General features: G+C 42.9%; 1 protein-coding gene across 4 annotated transcripts in view; it reads left to right on the top strand.

The window, feature by feature from the left end:
• tab2 (TGF-beta activated kinase 1 (MAP3K7) binding protein 2) overlaps positions 1-25,403 on the top strand; it is a 48,727-nt gene that overhangs the window by 9,197 nt on the left and 14,127 nt on the right. For 2 of the 4 annotated variants that reach the window (XM_083790326.1, XM_083790323.1), the window contains exon 2: positions 25,033-25,264. In XM_083790326.1, the coding sequence (XP_083646452.1) occupies positions 25,163-25,264 (102 nt within the window). In that variant the 5' untranslated portion in view covers positions 25,033-25,162. The remainder of the gene's footprint in view (positions 1-25,032; positions 25,265-25,403) is intronic. The other 2 variants (XM_083790325.1, XM_083790324.1) reach the window with 2 other exon arrangements.

Below are 25,403 nucleotides of genomic sequence, written 5' to 3'. Positions count from 1 at the left end.
TATATCTGTTGGATCAGAACATGGAGGGGGAACACGGATCCCGTGCTGTCGGTAAAATACATACAGGCGTCCGTCCATCCATCCATCCATCTTACACAATTACATTAGCCTACCTTTGTGCCCACCCCAACTACCAAAGATCATCTGTTAACAATTCCCTCCCTATCAGTCATTCACACTGTACATCATTTGGTGTTCATACTGTATATTCAGAACGGGTAACTAACATATACATTCATGAATCTTGTGACCCTATCATTTTCATCCTATGGCAGGCAAAACTGTCAAATATGTCAAACATTCCTTATGATTTAAGTACCATGTTAGATGTCAAACTATGGGGTTTTCATGATTTTGAATCCATGCCAAGCATTAGTTTTGCACAAAAAACTGCACTAGTGCACCTCTAGTGCAGTGGTTCTCTTTTTAAGCTTTTTTTTATTTCAAGGACCCCCATAACTCTGAAAGTGTGGAACCAAATGGACTCCAATTGTTCCATTTGTAGAGTTACAGACCTGCAACGGTCCATTTGGAACCCAGAGGGTCCCTGCACGTGCACGGTGAACCCCACTTTGAGAACTACTACTCTAGTGCCAGTGTCTCTGTGTAGCTTGTCTGTATTATAACATTATACACCACCCTTAGCCCTTAGGTTTGCCCAAACCAAAGAGCACCAACACCAGGAAGGGTCTTTAAACAGCAATGTTTTGGTCTGTTCCTTATTTTTGCCAGACGCATGTCACATTGCGGCGGGAAAAAACATTCCTACATTTATCCTGCAGCTACCTTACCAATGACTTGTTAGCATAGCATCAAAACAATGGGCTCTGCTGGCTCTGAGCTAGCATATTTGAGGGGAGCTTGAATGAGAAATGGTCGAGGTAGTTTGAGTCTAGTGTGAAGGAGGAATGCTGAAAATGCTAACATGTTGTTCTCCAAGTTCCAAGGCCGAAACCTGTTCCTCACATTTTGACATGGTAAAGAGAAACAACTGGCCGAAGTTCAAACTGCCATCATGTCTCCGGCTTACAGCAACATGGTGTTGATGGTGCAAACTACAGCCACATAGCACAGAAGCTGTGCAGGAATTTGTCTTCTTGGTGAGTGTTGCATGGATGAACCAGTTTAAAAGATAAAGCAGTCGCACACCTAGCCTCAATACAATGTGAATTTATTAAGCAGAAACCAAAGTCTTCAGTGTATTACCTGAAGAATACTTTGTTGTCAAGGCTACGAGTGTGCGACTACTTAATATTTTTGAACTTCACCATGGTCGGCACCTCCACAACAAGGGCATCAAGGAGGACTTGTTCAAGTTCCATTGCTGAAGGCTCTGTTACCTTTTGCCAATTCCCATGAATTTCCAGTTTCCACATACTTTTCTGTTTTTCCTGTCTTCATTAGGATGGTATTATTCCATAGAAATAGCCTTTTGAACCCCCTCCTCCCGCTCACACACATCTACATTTTACAGGAATTTGTTTTTCCGTGCTTCCCCAGCATTGATGCCTTTTTATTCTCTTGGTAAGCATATTAGCTTGACAGCTTGTTTTCTGAGGTACAGATATTGCATGTGGTTGTCTTATCACTGCACCGCTTATCCTGTGGACAGATTCTGGCCGTGTGTGTGTGTGTGTGTGTGTGTGTGTATGTCTCCACTGACTCCCCCTGACTTCCTACACACACAGACTCACACACACGCACACACGCACACACACGGCGCATGTTGCCTTCCTCGTGTTGTTCACCGTCCTGTTGTCTTAAAACGCCATGCAGGGAGGAGCTGCTCTGCCCTTCATCATTTCTCCCACAGTTGGCCTTTCATCTCTCGCTCAGGTTCTTCTGCTCCCCAAGCATTGGGTGGGGTGGGGTGGGGGCTTTGATCTGGCTGCCTATCAGTGCAGCGTGGGCCCTCGGGCTCTCAGCCCTCCTCACTCCCTCACGGCCTGGCTCGCTCAGAAAACATATTGGTCAGGGTGTGGTGGACAGTGGAGTCGAAAAAGCTTTTGTTTGTTGTGGTTCAGTGTAGCTTTGCCAAGGGCAACTGTCTGTGTGGGTCTCTCTCCCCCCTCTCTCTCTTGATCACCCCCCCCCCCCCCTTTCTCCATCTCCCATTCTCTGTTTATATCTCCCTCTCTCTCTCTCTTTCTGAGATTCTTGCAGCAGTAGCGGTATATTGAATTAAGCCCCTTACATTTGGCGATGTTTTGCAACTCTCACATCTCGATCTCAGCCAGAGCTCCAGGGGAAGAAAACAAGCTTACTTCCCATTGAGCTTGGAGGGGAGTCCTCCCCCAACACAGATTGCACAACAACACTGCAAACATACACAAAAGTAAAGCTTGTTGAAGCAGCCTCTGTCAGCCTCTTCCCGCCCAGGCGGCCCAGGCGCCTACTCCTATTCCTCTTTTGCTGCATGCTTCTCTAGTCCACACAGTAATCAGAATGTATTTTTTTCCCCCCGCTTTTAATACCAAAGAAGACATTTTCCATAAGTACCCACAGAACTAGTATGGAGAGAGAGGAGCTTGCTGGGTACAAGCTTGTAAAGGTGGAAGCAGGCCACACTGCTGCAGCTTTAGAGAGAAAGGGGAGGGGGGCCTTTTTTCACGCCTTCCCAGTTGCCCAAAGCCTCCCTTTTGTTTGGGTTGTTTTTGATAGTTTCCTTGTTCCTGGTTACTGATCCATGGAAACTTCTCTTGACTTTTAAAGGAGTCGAGTGTAGCAGCCGGGGGTATAGCTTATAGAGTGCAGAGCAACCTCCCTTGTGGGCTCCTTTCCTCTTTAGGGCTGCACAATTAACCCTGTCAATTAACCCTTTATTGTAACTAATACTTCTGATTAATAAGCCAACTAGTTGACCAAATAGTCCAGATTGTTGACATAATTGGCCATCCTCAGCCCTCTCCTTGACCCTCCTCCTTAACTCTCTTTCACCCCCACCGGCTTGCGACCTCCCGGGCCCCGCTCAGCTCCCGGTTAGAGATGTCATAATAACAGAGCTGCTCTGCCACGTTATTCCTTGCAGGAATGTACTGTGTGTGTGTGTGTGTGTGTGTGTGTGTGTGTGTGTGTGTGTGTGAGAGAGTGAGAATGCATATCGCTGCGTGTCACCAAAGCACCAATGAACTGAACATGTTTGGTGTGTGTGGTTTTGGCCGCTGTCTCTGCATCGCCTCAGGCCACGATGGCGCTGGCACCCTCCTAGGCACACCTGTCCGTGCCAGTCGAGACAGAGCCACAGAGTGTGGCGTTGTCCCTCCCGATCCTCCTATGGGCACCAGCAGAGCCACTCGTTACCCGCACGCACGTGTGCACACACAAGCTGTTGGAAAAGTGATTTGAGCGCACACAGTTTTTGAGTGGTGCAGCCACTCCAAGGAATACCAATGTGCGTGTGTCTGTCCCTATGTCTGTTTAGAGTACCAACAGGTGAACAAATTGACCTTCACACTGTGCCCAGCTGCATGATGGGAAGCTGAGTTTTTAGCAGCCATTACGTGATTTCGGGTGTTACAGTACAGTACAGTACAGTAGAGTAGAGGGAGTCGGACCACCTGTGGACCCCCCACACGGTAATTCTGTAATTTCTCGACCGTTTCGAACATTCCTGTGGGTCTGGAAGTTCCTTGGACCCCCACACGGAGTTGCGCCACTCAGTTCACACGGGTGTGATTTTTCATACTGTCTGTGTACCAGCAGTATGTATATAGCACTGTAATACTGTACAATACATGCTTGTAAAGAACTGTTTTCAATTGAATTTTTTCACAGTAGTAAGTTTTCCAGTATAGGAAAATAATCCTACAAATTTTTCCCTACTAATCTACTACAAGCCCACTGGCTTTCATGTAATCTGCCTTACATCGTGGAGAGGTTATCATTTTCCAGGCTAATGCTTTTACAATATGACTTTGGTAACATTTCTTACTTTTGAAACTATTTATTTCCATGAGCAACTTTGGAAGCATTTCGTTCTCTCTACCTTTTGGACGACGGACCTAGTGTTTGAAACGCCCGTGTAGGTCTCACAGATGGGTCTGCTGTGCACCGTGTAGGTCTCACAGATGGGTCTGCTGTGCACCGTGTACGTCTCACAGATGGGTCTGCTGTGCACCGTGTAGGTCTCACAGATGGGTCTGCTGTGCACCGTGTAGGTCTCACAGATGGGTTTGCTGTGCACCGTGTAGGTCTCACAGATGGGTTTGCTGTGCACCGTGTAGGTCTCACAGATGGGTCTGCTGTGCACCGTGTAGGTCTCACAGATGGGTCTGCTGTGCACCGTGTAGGTCTCACAGATGGGTTTGCTGTGCACCGTGTAGGTCTCACAGATGGGTTTGCTCATTGCTGTGCACCGTGTAGGTCTCACAGATGGGTTTGCTGTGCACCGTGTAGGTCTCACAGATGGGTTTGCTGTGCACCGTGTAGGTCTCACAGATCGGTTTGCTCATTGCTGTGCACCGTGTAGGTCTCACAGATGGGTTTGCTGTGCACCTGGGAGTCCCAAATCCTTTGGCGTTGACAGAAGCGATTTTGCCGTGTTTATGTGATTACAGCCCGGCACATGGGATGTTCAGACAATCACATCTGATCCACTTAACCACTTAAACCCTATACTTAGTTGACCGGAGTCCCTCAGGGCTCTATACTAGACCCCCCACCCCCCGTTTTTGCTGCACACTAAATATCTTCGCTGAAAATAAGAAAATAGAATATTGTGCAGAATATTGACGCTAGGGTTAGAGTCAAGTCAGGTTTTATAAACTGGCCGCTAGCAGAGAGGCTTGCGGTCATCCACATATCTGATGGCCACTGTGCCCATTTCAGCGGACCGTATTTACCAGTCAATTACTGTGATCTGGAGAAAAGGGCACTGCTTGGCGCGTGAGACAAGAATGACTAGAATGTTTTGAGAGCGGGCGGAATAAGACTGAATGGCAGAGCAGGTCACATGACTTGGCTGCCATTTGTCTTTTGCTTGGCTTCAAGGTGGAGAATAATACTCCTAGCAGCTGCAGGAAGCATTTCCGGTAGAGCTTTTTTCCCCCCTTTTCCCTTAGCTGAGCATGTGGAGGTCCAGAGATACACTGAAGCATGGGATGCATTAATGCAACATTGTTTTTGTTTATTTCTAAATGTAAGCACAGGGATGACTATCATTTCATTTCACCACAATTATTGTGTACAAAATACACGTGATTAACGATACATTATTGCAACAATCAAAATTAGCTTAAAACTTGACCATAATACGGCTATTGGGGGCCCAGTACGTATAGTCTCTGGCAAAGATCCGAGGCCACGGAGGGACATTTATTAGTATTTATTATGTATAAATTAGTATCGCCTGTTCAAAGGTAATTGAGATACATTTACTCATTTAGAAGAAGCATCTAACTTTTTATACTGTTTAACTTTTTATAATGTGTGAAAATGGCACCGATATGTTTCTTTTCTGATGTGACACATGGCTCTTGTCTCAATATTTAGGTGCTCGGGACGTTTTACAGCACTACTACCAACCAATACCATGCTAAGATAGGGTATCTGCCTGATATCTGATTCTAGCATCTAGCTGAAGTCCTGCATTGATTTGGCCATAGGGACAATAATAACCACACGCTCAACAGACCGCTGAACCAAAGCCAAACACAGAAACAGTGCTAATATTTTGCAGGCTGTGTGCTGTCAAAGAGCATGTTGACATACAGTAATGTGTATTTAGTAAGACAGTCAGAAAAGGGCAACTGACTGTTGCATGCTTGGCATATTAGTGGTAAGCGCCCTGTGAGTATGCATGTCCATTGTGTTTGATCAGTCTGGAGTGAGTGATGAGAGAGAACTGCAGTCAGTCAACCTGCTTTTTCCCCCTTTCCATGGGAGGTTCAATGGTCCATTCTGTGGAAATTGATCACCTTAAAGAGACTTGGTTTTGTGTGGTAGGAAACATTTGGTGTAATCTTGTCAGTCTGCTGGCATGCCGTCTTTGCGTGTCTGCATTGTTGCACCACTGAAAGAGGTGTGTGACTTCCTTTGGAAGGTGGGGCTGTGGTATGGGATTGACATGGAAGTTATGCCTGGTATTTATGGCTTTTTTTTGCATCCCAGTTGTTATCCCAGGACAGAGCATAGTCGACTGTTGAGTTTCCGTGCTAGATATCGCCAGGCATTATTTGTGACTGCACCACTGTAGAATATATGCAGATGTTAGTGGCCATTATATGATCATCAGCAGACATCGGTACACCATGGGCAACCCCACTGAAGAATCTCTTACAGTATTGGGGCCTGAAAAGTATTTTCCAAGTTTTTCCAAGAAACATTCAAGGCTGTAAAATGTATTGATGCTTAACATTTTTGCATTTTATTTTGAGAAAAAGCTTGACTTGGGACTTTTTCCAAAGTCTAATGAAAACGTATTATATCAGCCATAAGCATGCTTTGGCACACGTTATGACAGTCTACAGCACATGCATCATCAGCCAAAGGCCAACAGTCTGCATCTGCGATAACATCAGTTCACTGCCAATTTGGATTAATCTTGATTGTGTGTAGCCTTGACGCTAAGCTACTTGATGAGTTAATGAGCCAACCTACCGCTTTCCGACCTGGAAGCTCTGTTGAGGTCGTATCCATGGCTCTCAAGCTAACAAATACAGTAACTTGCCTGTAGTGGAAAAAATCTGTTGCCACACAGTGGACCATGGAAGCCAGGTGGCCCTTTGAAACTCGTGTCGGAAAAGCCATCGGAACCAACTGTTTCTGAACCTTTATTTAGCCCCCCCCCCCACCCAACCCCCTTGTTCTGCTCCTAATGCTCTGTCCTCCAACCTCTTGCTGCTGTCGGATCAGTTTTCATTCATAGTACTACCGTTTTCTTCAACTCACTGCTGTCCGTCTGTAATGTGACCAATGAGACGTTGCTGAAAAGAGCATGAGAAGAGCGAGCACTAAAAGGGCGGGCGGCGCGAGTCAACCCTAATCAAGGAGGGATTGGAAGGTGCACTTTGTGTTGGTGGTTTTCAATGGAATCCAAAGACACCTTCACGCTGCAGTGGCTTCATTAATTTTGTCATTGTTGTACTTGGGATGACAGACAATGTTTGTTCTTAAACTCGCAATGCATTCTGACCATATGCCTACATCGGGGATGTAGCCTTGAGTTGTTTTGTCTTCCGTCATTCCCCATAGGAATGACTGAATACCAGATGCTCACTTCAGCAGAACAGACGTGGGCTGGCGGGCATGGTGGCCCTGGTGTGGTCAGAGAGAGACGCTGTCCTGTAATCATAAAGAAAGATCTTCAATTCCTCACACCAGCCAAAGTGCATCAACAGCCACAGATGTGCTGTTGGAAACTTCATCAAACAAAAGGCACTGAGTGATTTCCCACCTGTCTCTCTTTATTAAGTCAGCCGAATGCTTTGCAATTTTAATGTTAGCTTTTGTGTCCGCCGGAAACTGCAGTGCACATGCTACTACTCAGTAGTTTTGTTAAACTACGACTCAGCATGTACTCAGTTGTTTTTAGTAGCAGCCAGCAGGTTAAATTTGCCACATGTCCATGAGTCATGGTATGACTTGTTGTGGACAGAGACAGGAGCTCCTCTGGGGAGTGTAGTGTGGGAACGGAGGCCCACATGCAGAGTATCTCTCTCTTAAAGCCATCTGAAAGAGCAGGAAAGAATTTAACTGTTTTAGCTTTTTGTTTTTGTTATTTGGGTCCACTAACCATGGGGTCAGTGCATTCCGATGTTCAGCTGCTCTGTCACTATATGGTATGTTACTTGGAATTGATGTCTAATTTTACGATAACATCACTAGTGGACTAGACAATCTTTGCAAGCCACAGCTAAAATGTACTAATGTTGTGTATAAAAACGAAAGTTTTCTGATTTCCACAATTGAGGGGTTCTCTTATCCTACATCATCATACATCATCTCATTCTGACCAATCACAAATAACAATTTGCGTCCCCACTTTTGTCTTCATGCGTCTGTGACCGAATCACCATGTGTGGCATTGTGAAACAAATAGCCTACCTTTACCAATCATAGTAAAAAGCATAGTCAGGTTTTGTCATTTTATGCAGTTGCACAATCTACTTTGATCGTGTTTGTGTGCTAAAATGTCAATGGGGTGAATATCTTGGATTATCATTTATTTATATATATGGGGCAACTATTGAAGATAACCAACCAATATTTAGTGTTACATTATGGCAAGGTAATTAAAACTGACAATGTAATGGACACTTACCTGTCCACTTTTACACTAACAGTAAATGGACCCCTGTGGACCCCTCTTGAGTTAAATGAACACTCCAGAATCATCCAGATTTTGCTCTGCAGTGATTGATAACTGTGATGATTGTATCATTAGGCAAACGGACTGAGATAATCATGTAGCCTTACATGCCTCCATCCCATCGCCTGTCGCCTGTGTCATAAAACGCCCGTTACTCCATACCGTGTTGCTTCAGGGCATTGTTTGGAAGGAGATCTAAAGGCTTCTCTCATGACCAAACGAAAAGCCGCTGGTCCGAAGGGCCGTCCAAATATAACAGGATCCACACAGACGAGCAGCAACGGGAAATAATAAATAACAATATATGGGGCAGAGAGCGCCTCGCTATTTAGCATTGACTCAGGCCAGAGGCCCTGCTGTTGTGCTGAGATGCCTTTGTGCAATGCTGTGATATAGAGCAGTCAGACAGGCGTCCAACTGATTTATATACCCCATATATAAACCCTTTATATACCCTTTATATAAACCCCTGCTTTATAGAAATGTTTTGGCCTATTTTACAGATTTGCATTGGAGCGTTTTTTTGGCTTGATATATGTTCGTTCTCTCTAATCTGCCGTGAGTTTGGTTATCAATAGTCTGGTCTCAAATGCTTGTGGAAGAATCTGTTTGTGTTTTCTGTTCACACAAATATATTGTAAAATAACTTGGCTTAGGCTCATTTGGTTTCTAGTAGGTATTATATACATGACTGCAAAGGTGAAAACTAAATTTGGTGGAGGCGGGACATCCTCTTTATTTTCTACTCATTTTCAGAGTAACAACCGGAAGACGCCATTGTCTAATGTCTAATAATGGTGTGGCCTTTTTGTCGAAATCTTTAGCAATCAATAATGTGTGCAGTAAAATGAAGTCATAATGCTGTGTTGAGAGGCAAAGCCGCACTATGCAAGAGAAATATGGATGCCATTGCCCCTGGCTGCTTGTGGCATGTTGACTAGGCACGATTACAAAATGACAAATGACGATTTATTGTCATAAAAATAATTGCGATTAACAATTTAATTTTGGCATTGAACATAGGACGTATGTATGAATAAACGTTTAATTTCTGTAAACTTGTAGATCAGCTATTTCTGCAATGTTTGGAAGATGTATGAACATTATTTTGACAATTATGCAAAAACAATTACCGGTATCTCAAATAATTGTGATTATGTAATAATTGTAACAGGCCTAATGTCGACTAGTGTTTTGTTTCCTGTGGTCAAATGGAATTGTGATTTGTACAAATATGCTTCACAAGAACAGTGTCACTATGACATTTATTTGTACCTGTATGGATTTTCAACTATTATCCAACTTTCACAATCTTGAATGTTTCACTTTGATTTCATCAGACATTTCCTCGGTTTTGTGACGTCCTCAAGGACATAGCTGTGAGCTGTGGCTGGTCTGCTTTTCAGGAGAATGAAAACAAAACACACAGAATACCACATAATGTTTGCAATGACTGACAATAATTACCAATCACTATGCAGAAACGAGTGTATTACTACTTTGAATAGGCCTACATTAAAAGGGAAAATAAGGAATAAAGTATATTGCTTGCCATGGATGCAAACATTTGTAAACTGCAAACTGCTGCCATAGGGTGGGACAGTAACACATGTGGTCACATGCTCTGCAAGGTAAGCTCTATTGCTGACATTTTACTGCTCGAAGGTAAAGTCCAATTTATGCTTCATGGCACGACGGTGTCACATTTTCATCAAGTGACACCGGCATGTGACAAAGTATAGGCTAATTTAGGCTTACGCTCCATCCATCATGCGGATGATGCGGCCTATCCTTCTGGAGAGTTGCTTGGAAACTCTAGCCTATAGATTATACCAATACCTGCTCAATGAGAGTCTGTGTTGGGGCTTGTCAGCTGGCAATTAATGTTTCCACAATGTAAGGAAAAAACTATGCAGTGTGCCCTGTGGAGGTGGTTGGTTGTTGCTACACTTCTGTATTTCCTTTTCTGTTTTTCTTTTCTTTTTTTCCTCACATAGGCTACCCATTTTTTTTAGTCAGTAGATTGCTCACACCCTTGGTTTAATTCAAATATTCTTGGCTCAAGCAAAACAAAAAGATTAGTGGTTTGGGATAAGGTTTTTCTTGTCACTGAAGCTTCTATTTTAAGCCCAGGCTGTGGTCCTGACATATAATGCCTGGAGGCAGGGTGGAGGAGGAGGGGGTTCTGAGGACTGAGGAGGAGCATTGAGGGTTCCAGGAGGATTGTTGCTGTTGCACAACTTCTCACTACAGCCATTCATGGAGCTTCACCATTATTGTGAATTCTTGTTGGTGGTGTTGATATTATAGTTCTATTTAGTATTATGGTGGTCAATTTGCTCCAACCAACCAAAGAAATTTGTGTTTGTTTTATCCTTTTGTTATTAATACAAAATTGTGATCAGACAGTTATGCAATTGTGACAGGCCTAATATTACAATGTCATGAAAAGTGATAATTCTATCACACTCCATGCACATACAAACAACTTGGGGCTGGGTCATTTAAAGGTATATTCAGTGATTTCACTCAAAAAACCTTAGGTTTCGTTTTTGGCTGTGGGACCCAGCCTTTCGTCCAATCAGGATAGAGAGTCAAAAACGAAACCTAAGGTTTTTTGACCCCCAGGGGTTAACTGGGGACAGGGAGGAACTCCTTATATGGCCAGCACACACTATAGTAGGGAGGATTATCACAACAAAACAAAAAAATAAGTGATATTTGAATTAAGTGAAATCACTGAATATACCTTTAATATAAACAATTCTTCAATTTCATATCTGTCCTCTTCTCCCTAGCTAGTTGATAGATAAAGACATAAAGCAATGACAACATTTAGATGAATTATTACTGACAACCATACCACCCACCTTTTGCCTACCTAGGAACTATTACTTGGAAGGGAATCAGCTTGACATACAATCAGGTTGTTGGGACTTGACAGAAACCATGTATGTTACCCTGGCCTTAAGTAAGTTTAGGTTTAGGAAAACAGTTTGACACCAGCTGCAGGCAGTCTGTGAGGATAATGACATGGATGGTGGAATTACAGATGTCAGTCGTCTATGCGCTTTGGTTTCTTTAAAAGATTCGTCCCATGTGTCGTCCATTTCTCAAATCAGGTCTCCTATTTTGACAAAAGGGCAACAGTAAATGTAATTGGTGGATTGAATCGATTCTAAAATTACAAATTAATATTTTTTTAAATTCTATTTTGGGGCTTTTTTTTGCCTTTTTATTGATGGATCATAGTAGCTTGACAGGAAACGTGGAGAGAGATTGGGGGAAAGACACGCAGCAAAGGTCGTCGGGATCGGGACTCGAACCCGTGACACACTGTCAGGCTGGATTACTAGCCTACTGTAGGTGCCCGGACTAAAATTTTAAAAGAATTGAAGAAAAAGTTTATTTTTGCTGGTGAAAGTTTATTCTCAATTCATCAAAGAAGTAATTGATTCTGAGGAGTGTCTGAAATAGATCAGATAGGCATAGCCAATAGCCACCATGGTTTGGTTTGTAAAAGCATCTTCTAATGCATTTGGGCACAGCATCATAGAGATCCTGTTTATGAAATTAGGACTTCTCTCAGTTCTTCTCTCTCATTTCAACAGATAGATGTAAGCAAGCCAGTCTGAATTACTGACTCATAAATCTTTATTGAAGCAGAAAAATCCTAACTCAAAATGCTCCTATGTAATTATGTAAATTCAGTCTGTCTGGAGTTGTTTTTACGCGCTGAGGACTTCATTACTTGATCATTGTGTAGCCCACTGCATGTCTGTTAACTGTTTGCAAAGTGAGTGTAAATTGGCATGCTTTATTAGTGGCTGTCCTGCTGGGCATAATTCTTGGCGTCTTGGAATTTTGAAACAATCGCAATTGTACTGTGTCTGCCAAAGGTCTGTTTGTGTGTTCCAACCTTTATTTATCTACTGACTGAGTGTGGATGCTTGTATTCATGCATACAGAGGTGCCCACTATAATAATCAGTCTTTTATACTGTTGGATTGGCCTGTCACAATTATTACTGTCTGATCACTTATCACATTCTAATTGAGCTAATCGCAATTATTTTGCATTATCTTTTGAATTCATCTGTACAAAAACTGTATTTTTGTATATTTCAGTAATAGGTTTTGTATATTTAAGTTTGTCATATCTGCCCTTTTTGTTTACAAAGTCTAAAAGGCTTTTCAAGAACTGTCCGATCCCCACAAATCCCTAGCAAAACTAGGAGGTAAGACGAGAGTCTTACCTTGTACAGTACGTTCCATGCCACAGTCACGGCAACAACTGCTTTGTTGGCTGTACTTGGACCAGATGGATTCATGCTGACATTGACTGCATTTGTAGTTTCTTCTTTTCTTTGTCAGGTGAAACCTGACTAGTGACTACATCGTCATCATGGCTCTGATCGTCATACTGACGTGATTGGCTGCTTCTAGCCAATGGGACGACAAGCAATGGCAAAGCTGCCTCTGGCCAATGGGAAGGGCTAAATTAATAATCAGACTAATAGGGGGGTGGGGGGGACACAACGGAGACAGCACAACGGCCGCGATGTGCGAGGTTGTGAGTGGAGACAGTGCTTCTTTCACCTGACAAATATCACTATTTGACATTTCTTGTTGGATGCTCGTTCATTTACTTCTTATACAGTCAAAAGTTAAGCTTGGTGAAGATAAGACCAGTTTATGTTGTTGTGGATGGCTGACCCCTCTGGTCATCTGTTTCCACATGCTGACTGAGAAACATGATTCATTGTGGTCACGAGTCCCATCATGAAAATGAAGAGGGACAGAGCTTGTCTGACCAGGGCTGTAATGGACATCTCCGATGCAGAGCTCCTGTCTGTATTATTTATTGTGGGGGGGAGGTATTATTATTCTTCATGTCTGGGACATCCTGAGGAATGACCAGAGACTGTGAAAAACACTGTGTTGTTTTTAGCACTGTAGATGAAGACTTCTGGGGTTAGGGTTAGGGATGTAGATGAAGACTTCTGGGGTTGGGGTTAGGGATCTGAATGACAGAACATTCTACTGGTCTTAATATTGAATATTCAAACGATCATCCATCCATAGCTGGGGTGGAGAGACATGATACGAAGTTTTAGACTGCAGAACTCCCAGCCTAACTGCCTAACTGATGGCTTAAGAATAAGATATAAGCCTGAAACATATTCCACTCGCAAGTGCGCAAATCGGTGTACACAACATCGATTTCACGCAGCATTGCGTACTGGAATATGTCACCTTGAAGAATTGCGATGCAGTGAGGGTGTTTATGATGGACAACAGTATGAAGCGGTCTTCTTCGGATTAGGAATTTGTGTTCTCTTCTGCCATTTCACGATATAGCTAACTATAGTTTCAAAATGTATAGGTAGGATGACGTCCACAGATGCACAAAAAGAGCACACTTTGAGTGTGTATGAGTTTGTGTCAGCTTGGCCAGGCATTGTCATTTGTATACTTGCTGCATCAAGTATGTTTCCCTATAGTGGTCGATGTTATTGTCAGTGTCCTATACAGCAGTGTTCTCAGTTTTGTCTTTTTAAAGAGTGCCGTGATCCCCCCCCGTGGCCGCACCCACCAGTTCTTAAGTATACATGGTTTTCACTTTAGCACCACCCACCTGCACTTAAGCCTTGCCCACAGCTGTTGTTGTATGTTGATGTGGGAGGGGTTAGGGTTATGGTGTCACTAAAATTGTGTTATTTCCATTGGGCCTTTTGACTCGAAGTCTTTCAGCTTTCAGGAAGAAACCAAAAATACACAGGGAAGACATATTTGAATATTATAACCGCACCTGGGGGTCTAGAGTAATGTTAACTCCATAGACGCGTACAAAAAGTACAACAATCACGGCACTCCTTCTTTAAGGGTAATGTGGAGAATCAATTTCATCTCCCACATGCAAAAATGCATTCTTGGTCCTATCCAAACCAGTGATGATGAAAAACGTATGAGGTAGGTAAGGTAAACAAGTTTCACCAGCTGACACTGGTTCTCACTCAGCCCCCTTGAGACACACAGTTTTTTGCCTGTGGTCAAGACAACTGCAGGTTAAACCAGCTGTCACCCTGATGGAAGGCACGAGCATTTGCACTTCAAGAGGCTGCTATAGCTCAGCATTTTGTTGCCCACAGAAGTCGTTCAAGGGGTTGGGCGGGGAGAGACATGGTTTCAGAGAAAGTTAACCAGTGACTGAGCCTGTGTTTAGAGAGAACTGAAAACACACGGGACAACCTTACAATAAGTTGTGAACGTCGACACCTTACAATACCTTGTAAGCATGTAGATGGGCTGTTTTCATCCCGCGACACGGGAGCAAGTATGAAATAGGGCTTAACCACGTAAATCCTATGTATTTCCTTGACCAGGATCTCCCAGGATCTCTATACTTTTTCTCTCTCTTCGCTAAATCTCTTTGGCGGAATGGCTCACAATGCACAGCATTACCTTGATAGCTTACAGATCTTCTATTTTTGGCGAATTCTTACACCAATTCTTTCCTGAATGTTTGCCGATTATTATTGGGTACGTTATCATTTGTGTTGTTATGTGGTTAAAATTGTACTTAAATGAACACTCCAGATTTGACTGTTCAAGCTGCAGCAAGCGCCTTACTCTTTCTTACCTTCTCCCTGCTCCTTATACGGTAAAGAAAGACAACCCAGCCAGGCAACTTTTCAACCCTTATTTACACTGTTTATGAGGGGAAACCAAAAAAAAAAAGGTTCAGCTCTCCGATTGTTATTCTGGGCTTATTTTCTCGGTGAGCCCAGGACTGAAAAGGAGGAGGTAGAAGACTGGCCTGTCGTCCCCCACACCCCCAATTTGTGAGACCTCCCCATTTCCCACAGTGCCTTGGGAGGGTTGGCCGACCTGGGGAGCTGGTGCCCTTGCCTGCTTCCAATCAACCGCCAGCTGCAGGCTGTGGTGCAAGAATTTTTGATTTCCTGTCCGTCCCCCCCCATTACACGTGCACGCGTACACACACACACACACACACACACATACACACACATACCCTCTCTTACCCTTGTTTTCAAAAGTGGGCAACTAAATGGCTTGTCTCCCTACTGAAGCTCCTCGCAGTGCTGATCCCAATTCCATCTCTCTCTCTCTCTCTCTCTCTCTCTCCCTCTCTCCTCTCTCCTCTCTCCTCTCTCTCTCTCTGCACCGTGAGGCCCCCAGCTTCATGGCACAGTTGAGTGCAATTTGGGTTCTGCACATAAAGTGTGGTTTGTTTCTGTTCTGCAGACATGGAACAAAAGATCTACTCTCATGCTCCTATGTACTCTGCTTTGAAATGCTAATGCCTGATTCATAGTTCATACGTAGTTGTGCATAAAAAGTAACTGATTTGTATGCTCACAACACGTCGTGCTGCGATGCGTTGTGACTTTGTAGATATGGCTAGAGATATGTTGATGTGTGACACCTGTGTGCAACTTAGGATAAAATCAAGCCTAAGAGCAGGCGAGCACTGCTGAGCCATGTGCAATCGTTTTCCCCTTTTGTGATGATGATGGATTGGGATTGCAATTGAAAAATATTTATTTATTTCAAATAAATGAATACGGTAAATAATAATGCATTTTTTAAGACTGATGACTTTTGGCATTTTGCTAACATAAACTGGGTTATTCGTCTTAATATTTTGCTCTCAGTTCTTCCACTGATTTTTCCCATATTCCATTTCAGGACAGTTCAAGAGGTAGTGGTCTAACTTAAAGTTCTCATAGCGTTTTCAAGTTTTCCATTGAGCAGTGACTAATGTGACAGGACTTTATCTGAAAGAGTATTTATTTCAGTCAATCTCAACATGAGCCAGTCTTGACATTCATATGGTGAGGAATCACTTTGATTCTGAGAGAGACAGCTTTTTTGGCATGTCTGGCTCTGCTCTTAATGCGAGGCACCTCCGTGAAGTTTCCATTTGAGGTCAGGCACCCTCCAACCTCCACTGGAGTCAAGGTAAAGCCTGTGGTTCCTCAATGAGAAGTTGAAAGCAGTGGAGGACAAATAAAGTACTTATTCAAATGTACAAACTACACATTTTAATATTGATGCATTGTTGTATTGAAAGTTAGCACATTTAAAAATGTAAAACAATCTTAATTGTTAATCTTAAAATGGTGGTTCATTAAAAAACAGTTTGGGTCCCAAGACTACCTTCCTAAAAATGTTGTCAAAATTAAATTGTTCTACTTGAAATGCAGCGGTGTGAAAGTCATGTGCAAAATAGTGGTATAATAGTGTCCACCACTGGTATAAAGTGAAGAGAAGAGCTCCCTGAATGCATTGTGTGTCAGAGCAAGTGAAGATATTAGAAGGGCGGTGCCATTAATGATATAGAATCACAAATCTGTTCAACCTCTGGTGTCTATATCTGGTGTCTTTACTCGTAGCTTATCTGACTAATCTACAGTTTTACTTTAATTTTAATGTATTTGTGTGCATGGTCAATATGTTGATATACAAAACGTTGAATGCAATGATGTAGCTTCCTAAATCACAGACACAGACTAAACCAACACGGTCGCTGCATCAAGCAAAGCATCCAGGATTATAACTTTCGCCATAAGCATGCTGACCTAGGAAATAGCAAGACCTTCTGTGGGCTTGGCGTTCGTTTGTTTCCATCAGGGCTGCAATCTGAGGTACACCACGTTACACGGGATGAGCCGTGGAAGAGGGTCTGACTTGCAGTCCAACAAAATGGGACTTATTAACGTTTTCTGCAGTCCAACAAGTGATGGGCAAATTTTACGTTTGTTGTCTGTGGGATACTTGGTACTTCTCAGTAAACATTCACCAATAATGTTTTAGTGGTGCTGTTATTAAAAGCTCTTTTAGGTGTGGCATTTACCCTACCTTGGCCTGAATGGGTGAAAGTTTTGTTTTGTTTTACTGACTATTGAGACCTATGCAGAGAGGATTAGATATATTTGTCCATTGGGGGGGGGGGGGGGGGGGGTGTGTGTGTGTGTGTGTGCGTGTGGACTGTGCGCACACAAATGAACGTGTGCATTGCTAGTTGCTACTGTGGATGACTGGGTCTCCTGCCAGCAGGCCTCAGCAGCATCCACTGCCAATTAGTCCCTTTATTTGTTTAAATTTTGTCCAGACTGAGAGACAGCAGTTAGACATTCCATGAAGCGTGGTTGGGCCTTAAAGCTGCAGAGGAAATTTCGGATTGAAAACTCTGTGGGTACTTTATTTTATGGTCTCCACTGTGGCACTTCTCACAGCAGCTTGCTGGGGGAGGGGTGTGGTCTAATCTTGAGCATCCATCCACCATTAACTAAAAGCATTTATTTGTTTGTTTTATTTTTTGAGGGGCACTAGCCCCTCCTATGCCCAGTGTTTTGTGTTTGTTTGAATCATAGCGATGATTTCATTGGCTGAGCACCCCATAGCGATGATTTGACTGGCTGAGCAAAGTACGTATTAACGCTTCTAAAGAGAGATCAGATTTATTAGCGCATGGTAGTAATGGAAGATTATACCTCCCGGTTTTGGGGGGAAATAGAAGGCGGGCCATCTGATTGGCACTCTTATCGCCTTTATTCTGAAATATTCCACGGCAAAAGAAGTATTAAGATGTGCCCCTAAGAGGTAGGCCTACATACTGTAGCAACAACAAAGCAACATTAAAGTTGCAAACAAGTCGCATACAACCAATGACAAACAAATAATCACTTATGCCCTTGAATGGCAAAAATAGCTGATCTACAAGCTCACAACAACGTGCCACGCTATGACATGTAAGCTTGTAGATAGGCTCATTTTTAAAAAAGTGTGCGTGCGTGTGTGTGTGTGTGCGTGCATGCGTGCGTGCGTGCGTGCCCTCTGCTGTGTAGCTCCATTGTGTTGGTTAAATGGTTTTGTGTGGCCTGTGTGACACCGGCACAGTGTCAGGTGTTGGAGGCTAATCTTTCAGCCCGAGAGCTCCCGTTGATGATTAATCCACGTTTTATTTTCTCCCCCCTAATTGTTTCAGACGTTTTTAAGTGCGTTTTTTCTCTGGCAGGGTGAATGGGTCCATTGACAGAGTGTGGCAGGGCCTGTAACTTCCAGAAAATGAGCATAGGGCTGCGGGTCAATGCTTTGGCACGGCAAATAACAGCCTCAGCAATGGGAGCTTTGTCTCTATCTCTGCTGGCACCGTGGCGCTGCCTCCGGCCTGTTCCACTAGTAGCGCCTCAGGGGGCAGCCAGGCTCACCACCAAACCTACGAGCCACCTACACACATGGGGCACAATGACTGGGGAAGTCAGAGATGGGGAGGGCAGGGTTATAGCGTGCCAAAACCTAGGCCCCCGTCGATGGGCCTATAATTATGTACAGCAAAGAGGTGTGGACCTTTTTAGTTTTTTGAAGCCGGGAAACAATCTAACCGCAGTGTTGACCCGTATGTGGGTCACTTGCCAAGTAGTGCGTTTCCTTTCCCACAAGCGGTTGTTAGGCCGTGGCGCACAGCCTCCTGTGCTGCAGGCTGAATAGTTGCACAGTAGGCACCAGGTCTGTGCAAGCGCTGTGCTCTCTTCTGCCCAGTAAATCACACACATACACACGGGTAGATATCTAAGCCGATAATTGTTTTTAGATTCTAGTCTTGGCTGTAGTATTATTATCAGATACTCAAAATTATGCTTAGTTTTCCAAGTGACGTATTCTGCCAGCCTTTTAAATCAGGTAGATGCGATCTGATTGCCGCTTCAGAGTCTAGCCTTGGCTATAGTAGTATATCTGATGCTGAAAACCAGGCTTGGATCTCCACAGGGCCTTATTAGCTTCATCTGCTGGAGGAGTTGGAAAATACTTCACTGTAGGCGGTAAGGTTTGCTCTAAACATGTAATATGAGATATGGCAAACTGTTTTCCTCTGGTTTGCATTTAGATGGCTCTCCGTGCTGCCTTTGCACTCTTCTTTTGACAGAACACAAAATGAATTCCACAGTCTGGTGGTATGATTGCAAAATGTTCCATTTCCTTATATTGCAGAAGACAAAGAAAAGCATTGAGGAATGGGTTTAAGCGTGGTTTAATGCAATGAAATTGTCATCTTTTATTATGCAGACATTTTCAAAGTTTTATTTTCCCCAAATTGTAGAATTAAATCAACTCAACCCATAAAAAAAAGAAAAGACTATAATCCCCAAAATGTTGTTACATTAGATTGAATCAAAGTAATTTTACAGTTAGACAATCAATGTTATATTTAAAACTTTCTGAAACATTCCCATGAATTAGTAAACGGCCAGGCCCATTTTTATACTTTTTGTTAAAAGACTTTGTGCAAATCTATTAAGCTCACAATGTGTCTCATTGTAATGCAACGGTAGAAGATCACAACAACTAGTATCAAGGTAGTAGCCTGTAAGCTCATCATCTCTGACTGCAGAAATCACCTAAAATATCCTCTCGACAGAGGACCGGTCAATTCCTCCTTTTCTGGCTGACTCCCTTTCACTGGCTCCCTCTTTGACAGTAGCCCAAGAGCCCCGCCCCCTGTTATCAGGCCCAGACGGATGTTTTAGCAAGCAGATTTACGGCTGCTCACTTATGACATAACACATGCTCGCTGCTCCGATAAGACGGCAGCGTAGTCGCGCCGCCTGACACCAAGGCTTCTCCTCGGCACCGAAAAGGCCAGACGTGTTCCCTTAGTACTAGTTCACATTTTAATAACCCTTTTATCAGCCAATCAGACTGTGATGGCTAATGTCCTTTTAAAGGTGGCTCTGGGTCGTGTTTGGCCTTGAAATTCTCTCTGGTGGATTTTAAATTGAGGGATTTTCTTTTTTATCTTTAGTGTTTTATTTTATTGAGACAGAAATATTGGGGAAATGGAGGAGTTAAGACGAGACTTAATATAGTAGAGATGCATGATTACATTTTCATATTGGTATCTAATCTGTCGACCATTATTTACTTAATGCTGAAGGTGATTGCATAAGTGCAAATTCAAAAAGTGTTTTCTGGGGAACCTCTCAAAAGGGTCTACCTGTAGAACAAATAAAAGTAGTTCTAATAACTCAGCTAATTACTGTTTTACGAAGTCTGCACATGCACCTAGAATAACAGGAGTAAGGTAAACCCTATTGAAAATGTGTATTGTAATATGGGTAATATGTCAAATGTCAGCCAAAAGTTCAATATTGTGCAACCTAAATGTGTCCTTGGTCAACCCGGGTCCCAGTGGGTTCAGCACTGAGGGTTTTAACATTTCGCCATCACTGCTCCACCTGACTTCAATAAAAAACAGATAATACAGACGTCATGTCCCTCAGTCGGGCCCTGGTTGTATTGACCGTAACACTGTACCTCAGCCCCTAGACGGCAGAGCAGAACAGGGCGTGCTTCTTCCATCTGTCATAATGTTTTGAATGGCATATCTGAGGTTCCCACAGGAGGAAGTTTTGAAAGACTGTGGTTAGAAGAAGAGAAGCGAGCGAGGGAGCATGCAAGATGGCTGTCTTTTGCACTCACACACTGCAAGATTCTCATGGATGTTGTGATCCCTAATGGTTAACATTGAGCAACGGTTAGGGACGTGAGCTTGACACTGTACGACTCCCCCACCGCCCAGTTTGACTCCCTGAAACAGCTGGTGACGTTTGAGTGGTGAATGAGGTGCTCTGTGTGGCCTTTACATTTCTTAATTCTGCTGTTATTCAGCGTTATGCACCTAATTCACCGACACAAATTCCAGCAAGTAACATACTGTACGAAAAGGTATCCTTCCAGCAATGCGCCTACACCTGTACCCCCGGCTGCTTTAGGTGAGCACTGAGCAGTCCGTCCGATTGAGTAGGACATCATTTTCATTCAAAGAAAACTGTGCTGTCTGCTACTTGACTGTCTGCTACTCAAATGCCTGTTTGGGTGGCTTTTTAATATGTGTCAACTTATCCTTGCTTAAGGGTGTTCTTGAAGCCTGTCCTGATGGGACCTCCCTTCACTACAAGCAAAATGAATGAAACCCACACTGACTTTCACTTTGAAAAGTAGCAAAAATAACCGATCTACAAGCTCACAACCTGTCGTAATCTTGTAGATTGGTTATTTCCGCTAGTTTTGTGTGACATTCTTGTGGAATGAAGTAGGGCATTAATTTGTGGATGAAAAAAACAGCATAGAAGTTTATGATGATGATACAAGGTTTCTGCTCGACAGCAACGATATGATCCAGAGAGGCTGACTGAGTGGGCGTGGCATCAGAAACTAGCGGTTAAATGTAACTAGGTACATTTACTCAAGTACAATTTCAAGGTATTTTTGCTTTACTGGAATATGTCCAATTTTTTATACTTTTTACTTCTACTCCACTACATCTCAGAGGCAAATAATGTACTTTTACTCCACTAGAGAGATATTTGAAAACTTGAGTTAGTAGTTACTTTGTAGCTTTAGATTATTATTCCCCGCAAAAATCCCGCAAATCGTTACACGCTATCTCTATAGTCATGTGTTCAAGCCGGATCTGTCCGATATTTCATATTCCATCCTAATTGGCTAACATTGGCTTTCAAAGTTTGCAGGATTGGCCCGTTTTGAACAAAAGGCCTCAAATCATGAATGCAGCGTGCAATTTACGTGAAATCTTTCGCAGACTTTCCTACTAGGCTGAGGGAAATATCCCACCCTTTTCACATTGGCCTGTTATAGCGCCACCAACAGGTGGATTTTTGCAAAACACATTTTTGGAACAAAATGCCTCAAATCATCTGTGCATTTTCTAGTTTAATATATTTTAGACATATTATGATAACGGCACATTCTGCATAAAATGGTCCATTTATTTATATAGCGCTTCTATCCAAAGCGTTTCACATAGATTGTGTGCATTACATTCACCCATTCATTCACACACACACACACACTCACTCACTCACTCACTCACTCACTCACTCACTCACTCACTCACTCACACTCACACACTCCTTCATACACAAATGGCGGAGGAAACCATGCTAGGCACCAACCTGCACATGGGGAGCAATTAGGGGTTAGTACTTTCTTAGTAGTACTTTTATACCAATACTTTTACTCAAGTAATTCCGGACTATTTCTACATAGAATTATAGATACTTTTAAGTAAAAGTGGAGTACTTTTTCCACCACCGGGGGCAACAGAATCAAAGCTTCTCATTCAGGCGTGGAATGATGATGATAACTTGACTAATGATTATGTGCAGATTAAGCTTGCCCTACTTGGCTGCCGTTCAGATCTGCTCTCCACTCAATAAGGGAATGTTGACGTTGAGATCTGCCGGAGAGGCCTCGTTTCCTCAATAGTCAGAGGTGGTTTCCTCTTTTGCCCTGCTCTTTTATTAAGCAGCGTTGTGGGGGAGTAGGAGGAGGGCTTCTGAAATGTGCTCTTTGAGCACGTCTGAAGATTTTTTTTCTGTTTTGAAAGCTCAGTGTCGTAATGAAATGGACGGATGACCTCAAACCTCTGACTGATGTCTCTTTCCTTTCTTTTGTTTTATTTTGTAGTTGCGATAGATCAACCATTGGCTCCCTTCCTCCCATGCTATGTCATGCATCTGCCCTTTAACTGCTCTCCAAAACACAGAAGTTGTCTAGCTCAGACCACCAGCCTCAAACTATGGGAAGAGGACTGAGGTCAATGGCAGTGCGTGCTTCTGCACTTTTATGTGTGGTAATAATAATATGCATATAATTACGTGTATGTTGGACAGAACAGACACACGATGAAAATATCTATTGAAGCTATTCCGCCTCTTTGCAAGTAAAGCAGTTATTCTTTCATATGGTTTACTTTAAGCATTCCATGGAACCCCTCTTATGTCCTCTTGTATAAGATAAATATACATATCGTTGTCTCTCTGTAATGTATAAATAGACGTAGTTTTCACATGGAGCTTATGCTCTTGTACTTCCGATTAATGGCTTATGTAGCTTGATGAGAATTCTTTGTATTTTGTCTAGGCAGGGCAACCAGACGTCCCAGTTTGTATTTTGTCTAGGCAGGGCAACCAGACGTCCCAGTTTGTGTTTTGTCTAGGCAGGGCAACCAGACGTCCCAGTTTGACCGGGATTGTCACCGGGTTCGAGCTGCGTGTCCCCGAGTCCAGACATTTTGAACACTAATGTCCCGCTTTTCAACATACACTACGAAATTGTCCCGGTTTTCGCCAGAATTACAATAATAGCAGTTGTATCCAGTTGTTGCATAAACGTTTATCATGTTCTTTTCATGTAATAATGCTCACCTAACCAATCAGAAAAAACATAAACAAATGCATTGCGTGTCTGAATTCAACACAGAGGGTGATGTTTGTCAATCAGTCGTGTGGCCCCTATGGTGTATACATTGCTCATGCATGTACGTGCACGTCCCGGTTTTGAGGGGATGAATATTTTGTCACCCTTAGTTTGTCAAAGCTCTGCAGTAGCACAATGAAGGCATCGTTTTCTCCTTGCATTTTTTCATATTTACTAGTGTTTCTTTTCGTCTTTTACAAATCTCTTTATTGATTTTTGCAGACAATAAAAACAGCAGTTTGGTTAAATGGAAAAGAGGTATTTTTTTCCCTAAGCCCTAAGGGATCAATCAATGCTGATTATTTCAGTGGTCCTTAGACCAAGCGTGCCTTGGGATTTTGTGACACATTATTAGTGCAATACTATACAAAAGTTAATTTTAAATGTACTATTTCGGTAGTACATTGTTTATTTCCCAATACAGAGTATTGAACTAGAAACTAGAACTAGAAAAAGTGCCCCTCTGAGCACAGGTCTCCACCAGGACAATAGCGTTTGTGATGTTTGGACAAAATGTGTAGGAGTAATATAAACATGTTTTATGTTAATTTATATGTTAATTTCTTTGCAATAATCTGTGGTCTGGTGGTTGTATAACAGGGCAATACAAATAAATATATCACACGTTGCAGTGTATTCATGATGTTTAGTAGTGCACATAGTTGTACACAGATCGGTGTAGTTTTAGGTAAGAACATGGGAATGTGTGTGCATAATGTTACGGAAATTGCATGTTGTGTTCATGATTTATGGTATTTTGTTCAAAACGGACCAATCCTGCAAACTTTGGAAGGCAATCTTAGCCATAGGGATGGAATATGGGGAAGGGAACAGGTCCGTGTTGATCACATGACTAGAGATAGTGTACCGATTTCCCTGATGTATGGATAAAAAATGTGTACGAGTAATATAAAGAAATGTGTTTAGCAATAATCTGCCTCATGGTGGTGCTATAATAGGCCGATGTGGAATAATTCGGGTACAGGTTTGTCGTTGGCATCCAGGGTGTGTGTGTGCACAGTTTGGCATCGACCGGGACAACGGTCACGGTGCCAGAGATTAGCTGTACGCAGAGCGGTCAGACACACACACACACACACAGACGGAGTGCAACACATACTCTCCCCATGCCTTCGGCTGGTGGAGACGATTATATACCGTAATAAAAACAAATGGATAAATAAAACGTTGACTTAGTGTCCCTACTTAGCGGATGTCGTTATAGGCAGAAATTGTATGATTTTTCAAAAAGGCAGATCTATAAGCTCACATGGTGACGCATTGCATTGTGAGCTTGTGGATCAGCTAGATCTACTGTATTTTACTTGGCTATTTATTTTACTTGGTGTGTCTTGGGCAGAAAAAGTTTGAAAACCACTGGTTTACCTTCTCTCTCTCTCTCCCTCTCCCCTCCAGAAGATGTTGAGGTTGGGTTGCTGCCACCACTGAGGCTCCCAGTGTGCTGAGTTGCTGCCACCACTGAGGCTCCTAGTGTGCTGACCAAAACAAGCAGTCCTGACCCGCATCCTGACCTGCTAATACACGAATGGCCCAAGGAAGCCACCAGATTGACACTCAGGTTTTGCATGACCTGCGCCAGAAGTTCCCTGAAGTCCCTGCGGGTGTCGTTTCACAGTGTGTTCTCCAGGTACACTTTAAGAAATGATTCTTTTTTTTGACCAATGTATGCAAAAAGATGTATCCCTTACATTAAAATACCGTGTTCTTTTTTTGGACCGAAGTTATCCAATATATAATCTTTTCAGAAATGTATTTTAGAAAAAATA

Source organism: Protomyctophum parallelum, assembly GCF_964188405.1.
Source record: "Protomyctophum parallelum genome assembly, chromosome: 19".
Taxonomy (NCBI): Eukaryota; Metazoa; Chordata; class Actinopteri; order Myctophiformes; family Myctophidae; genus Protomyctophum; species Protomyctophum parallelum.
This window is presented reverse-complemented; position numbering and strand designations above follow the sequence as displayed.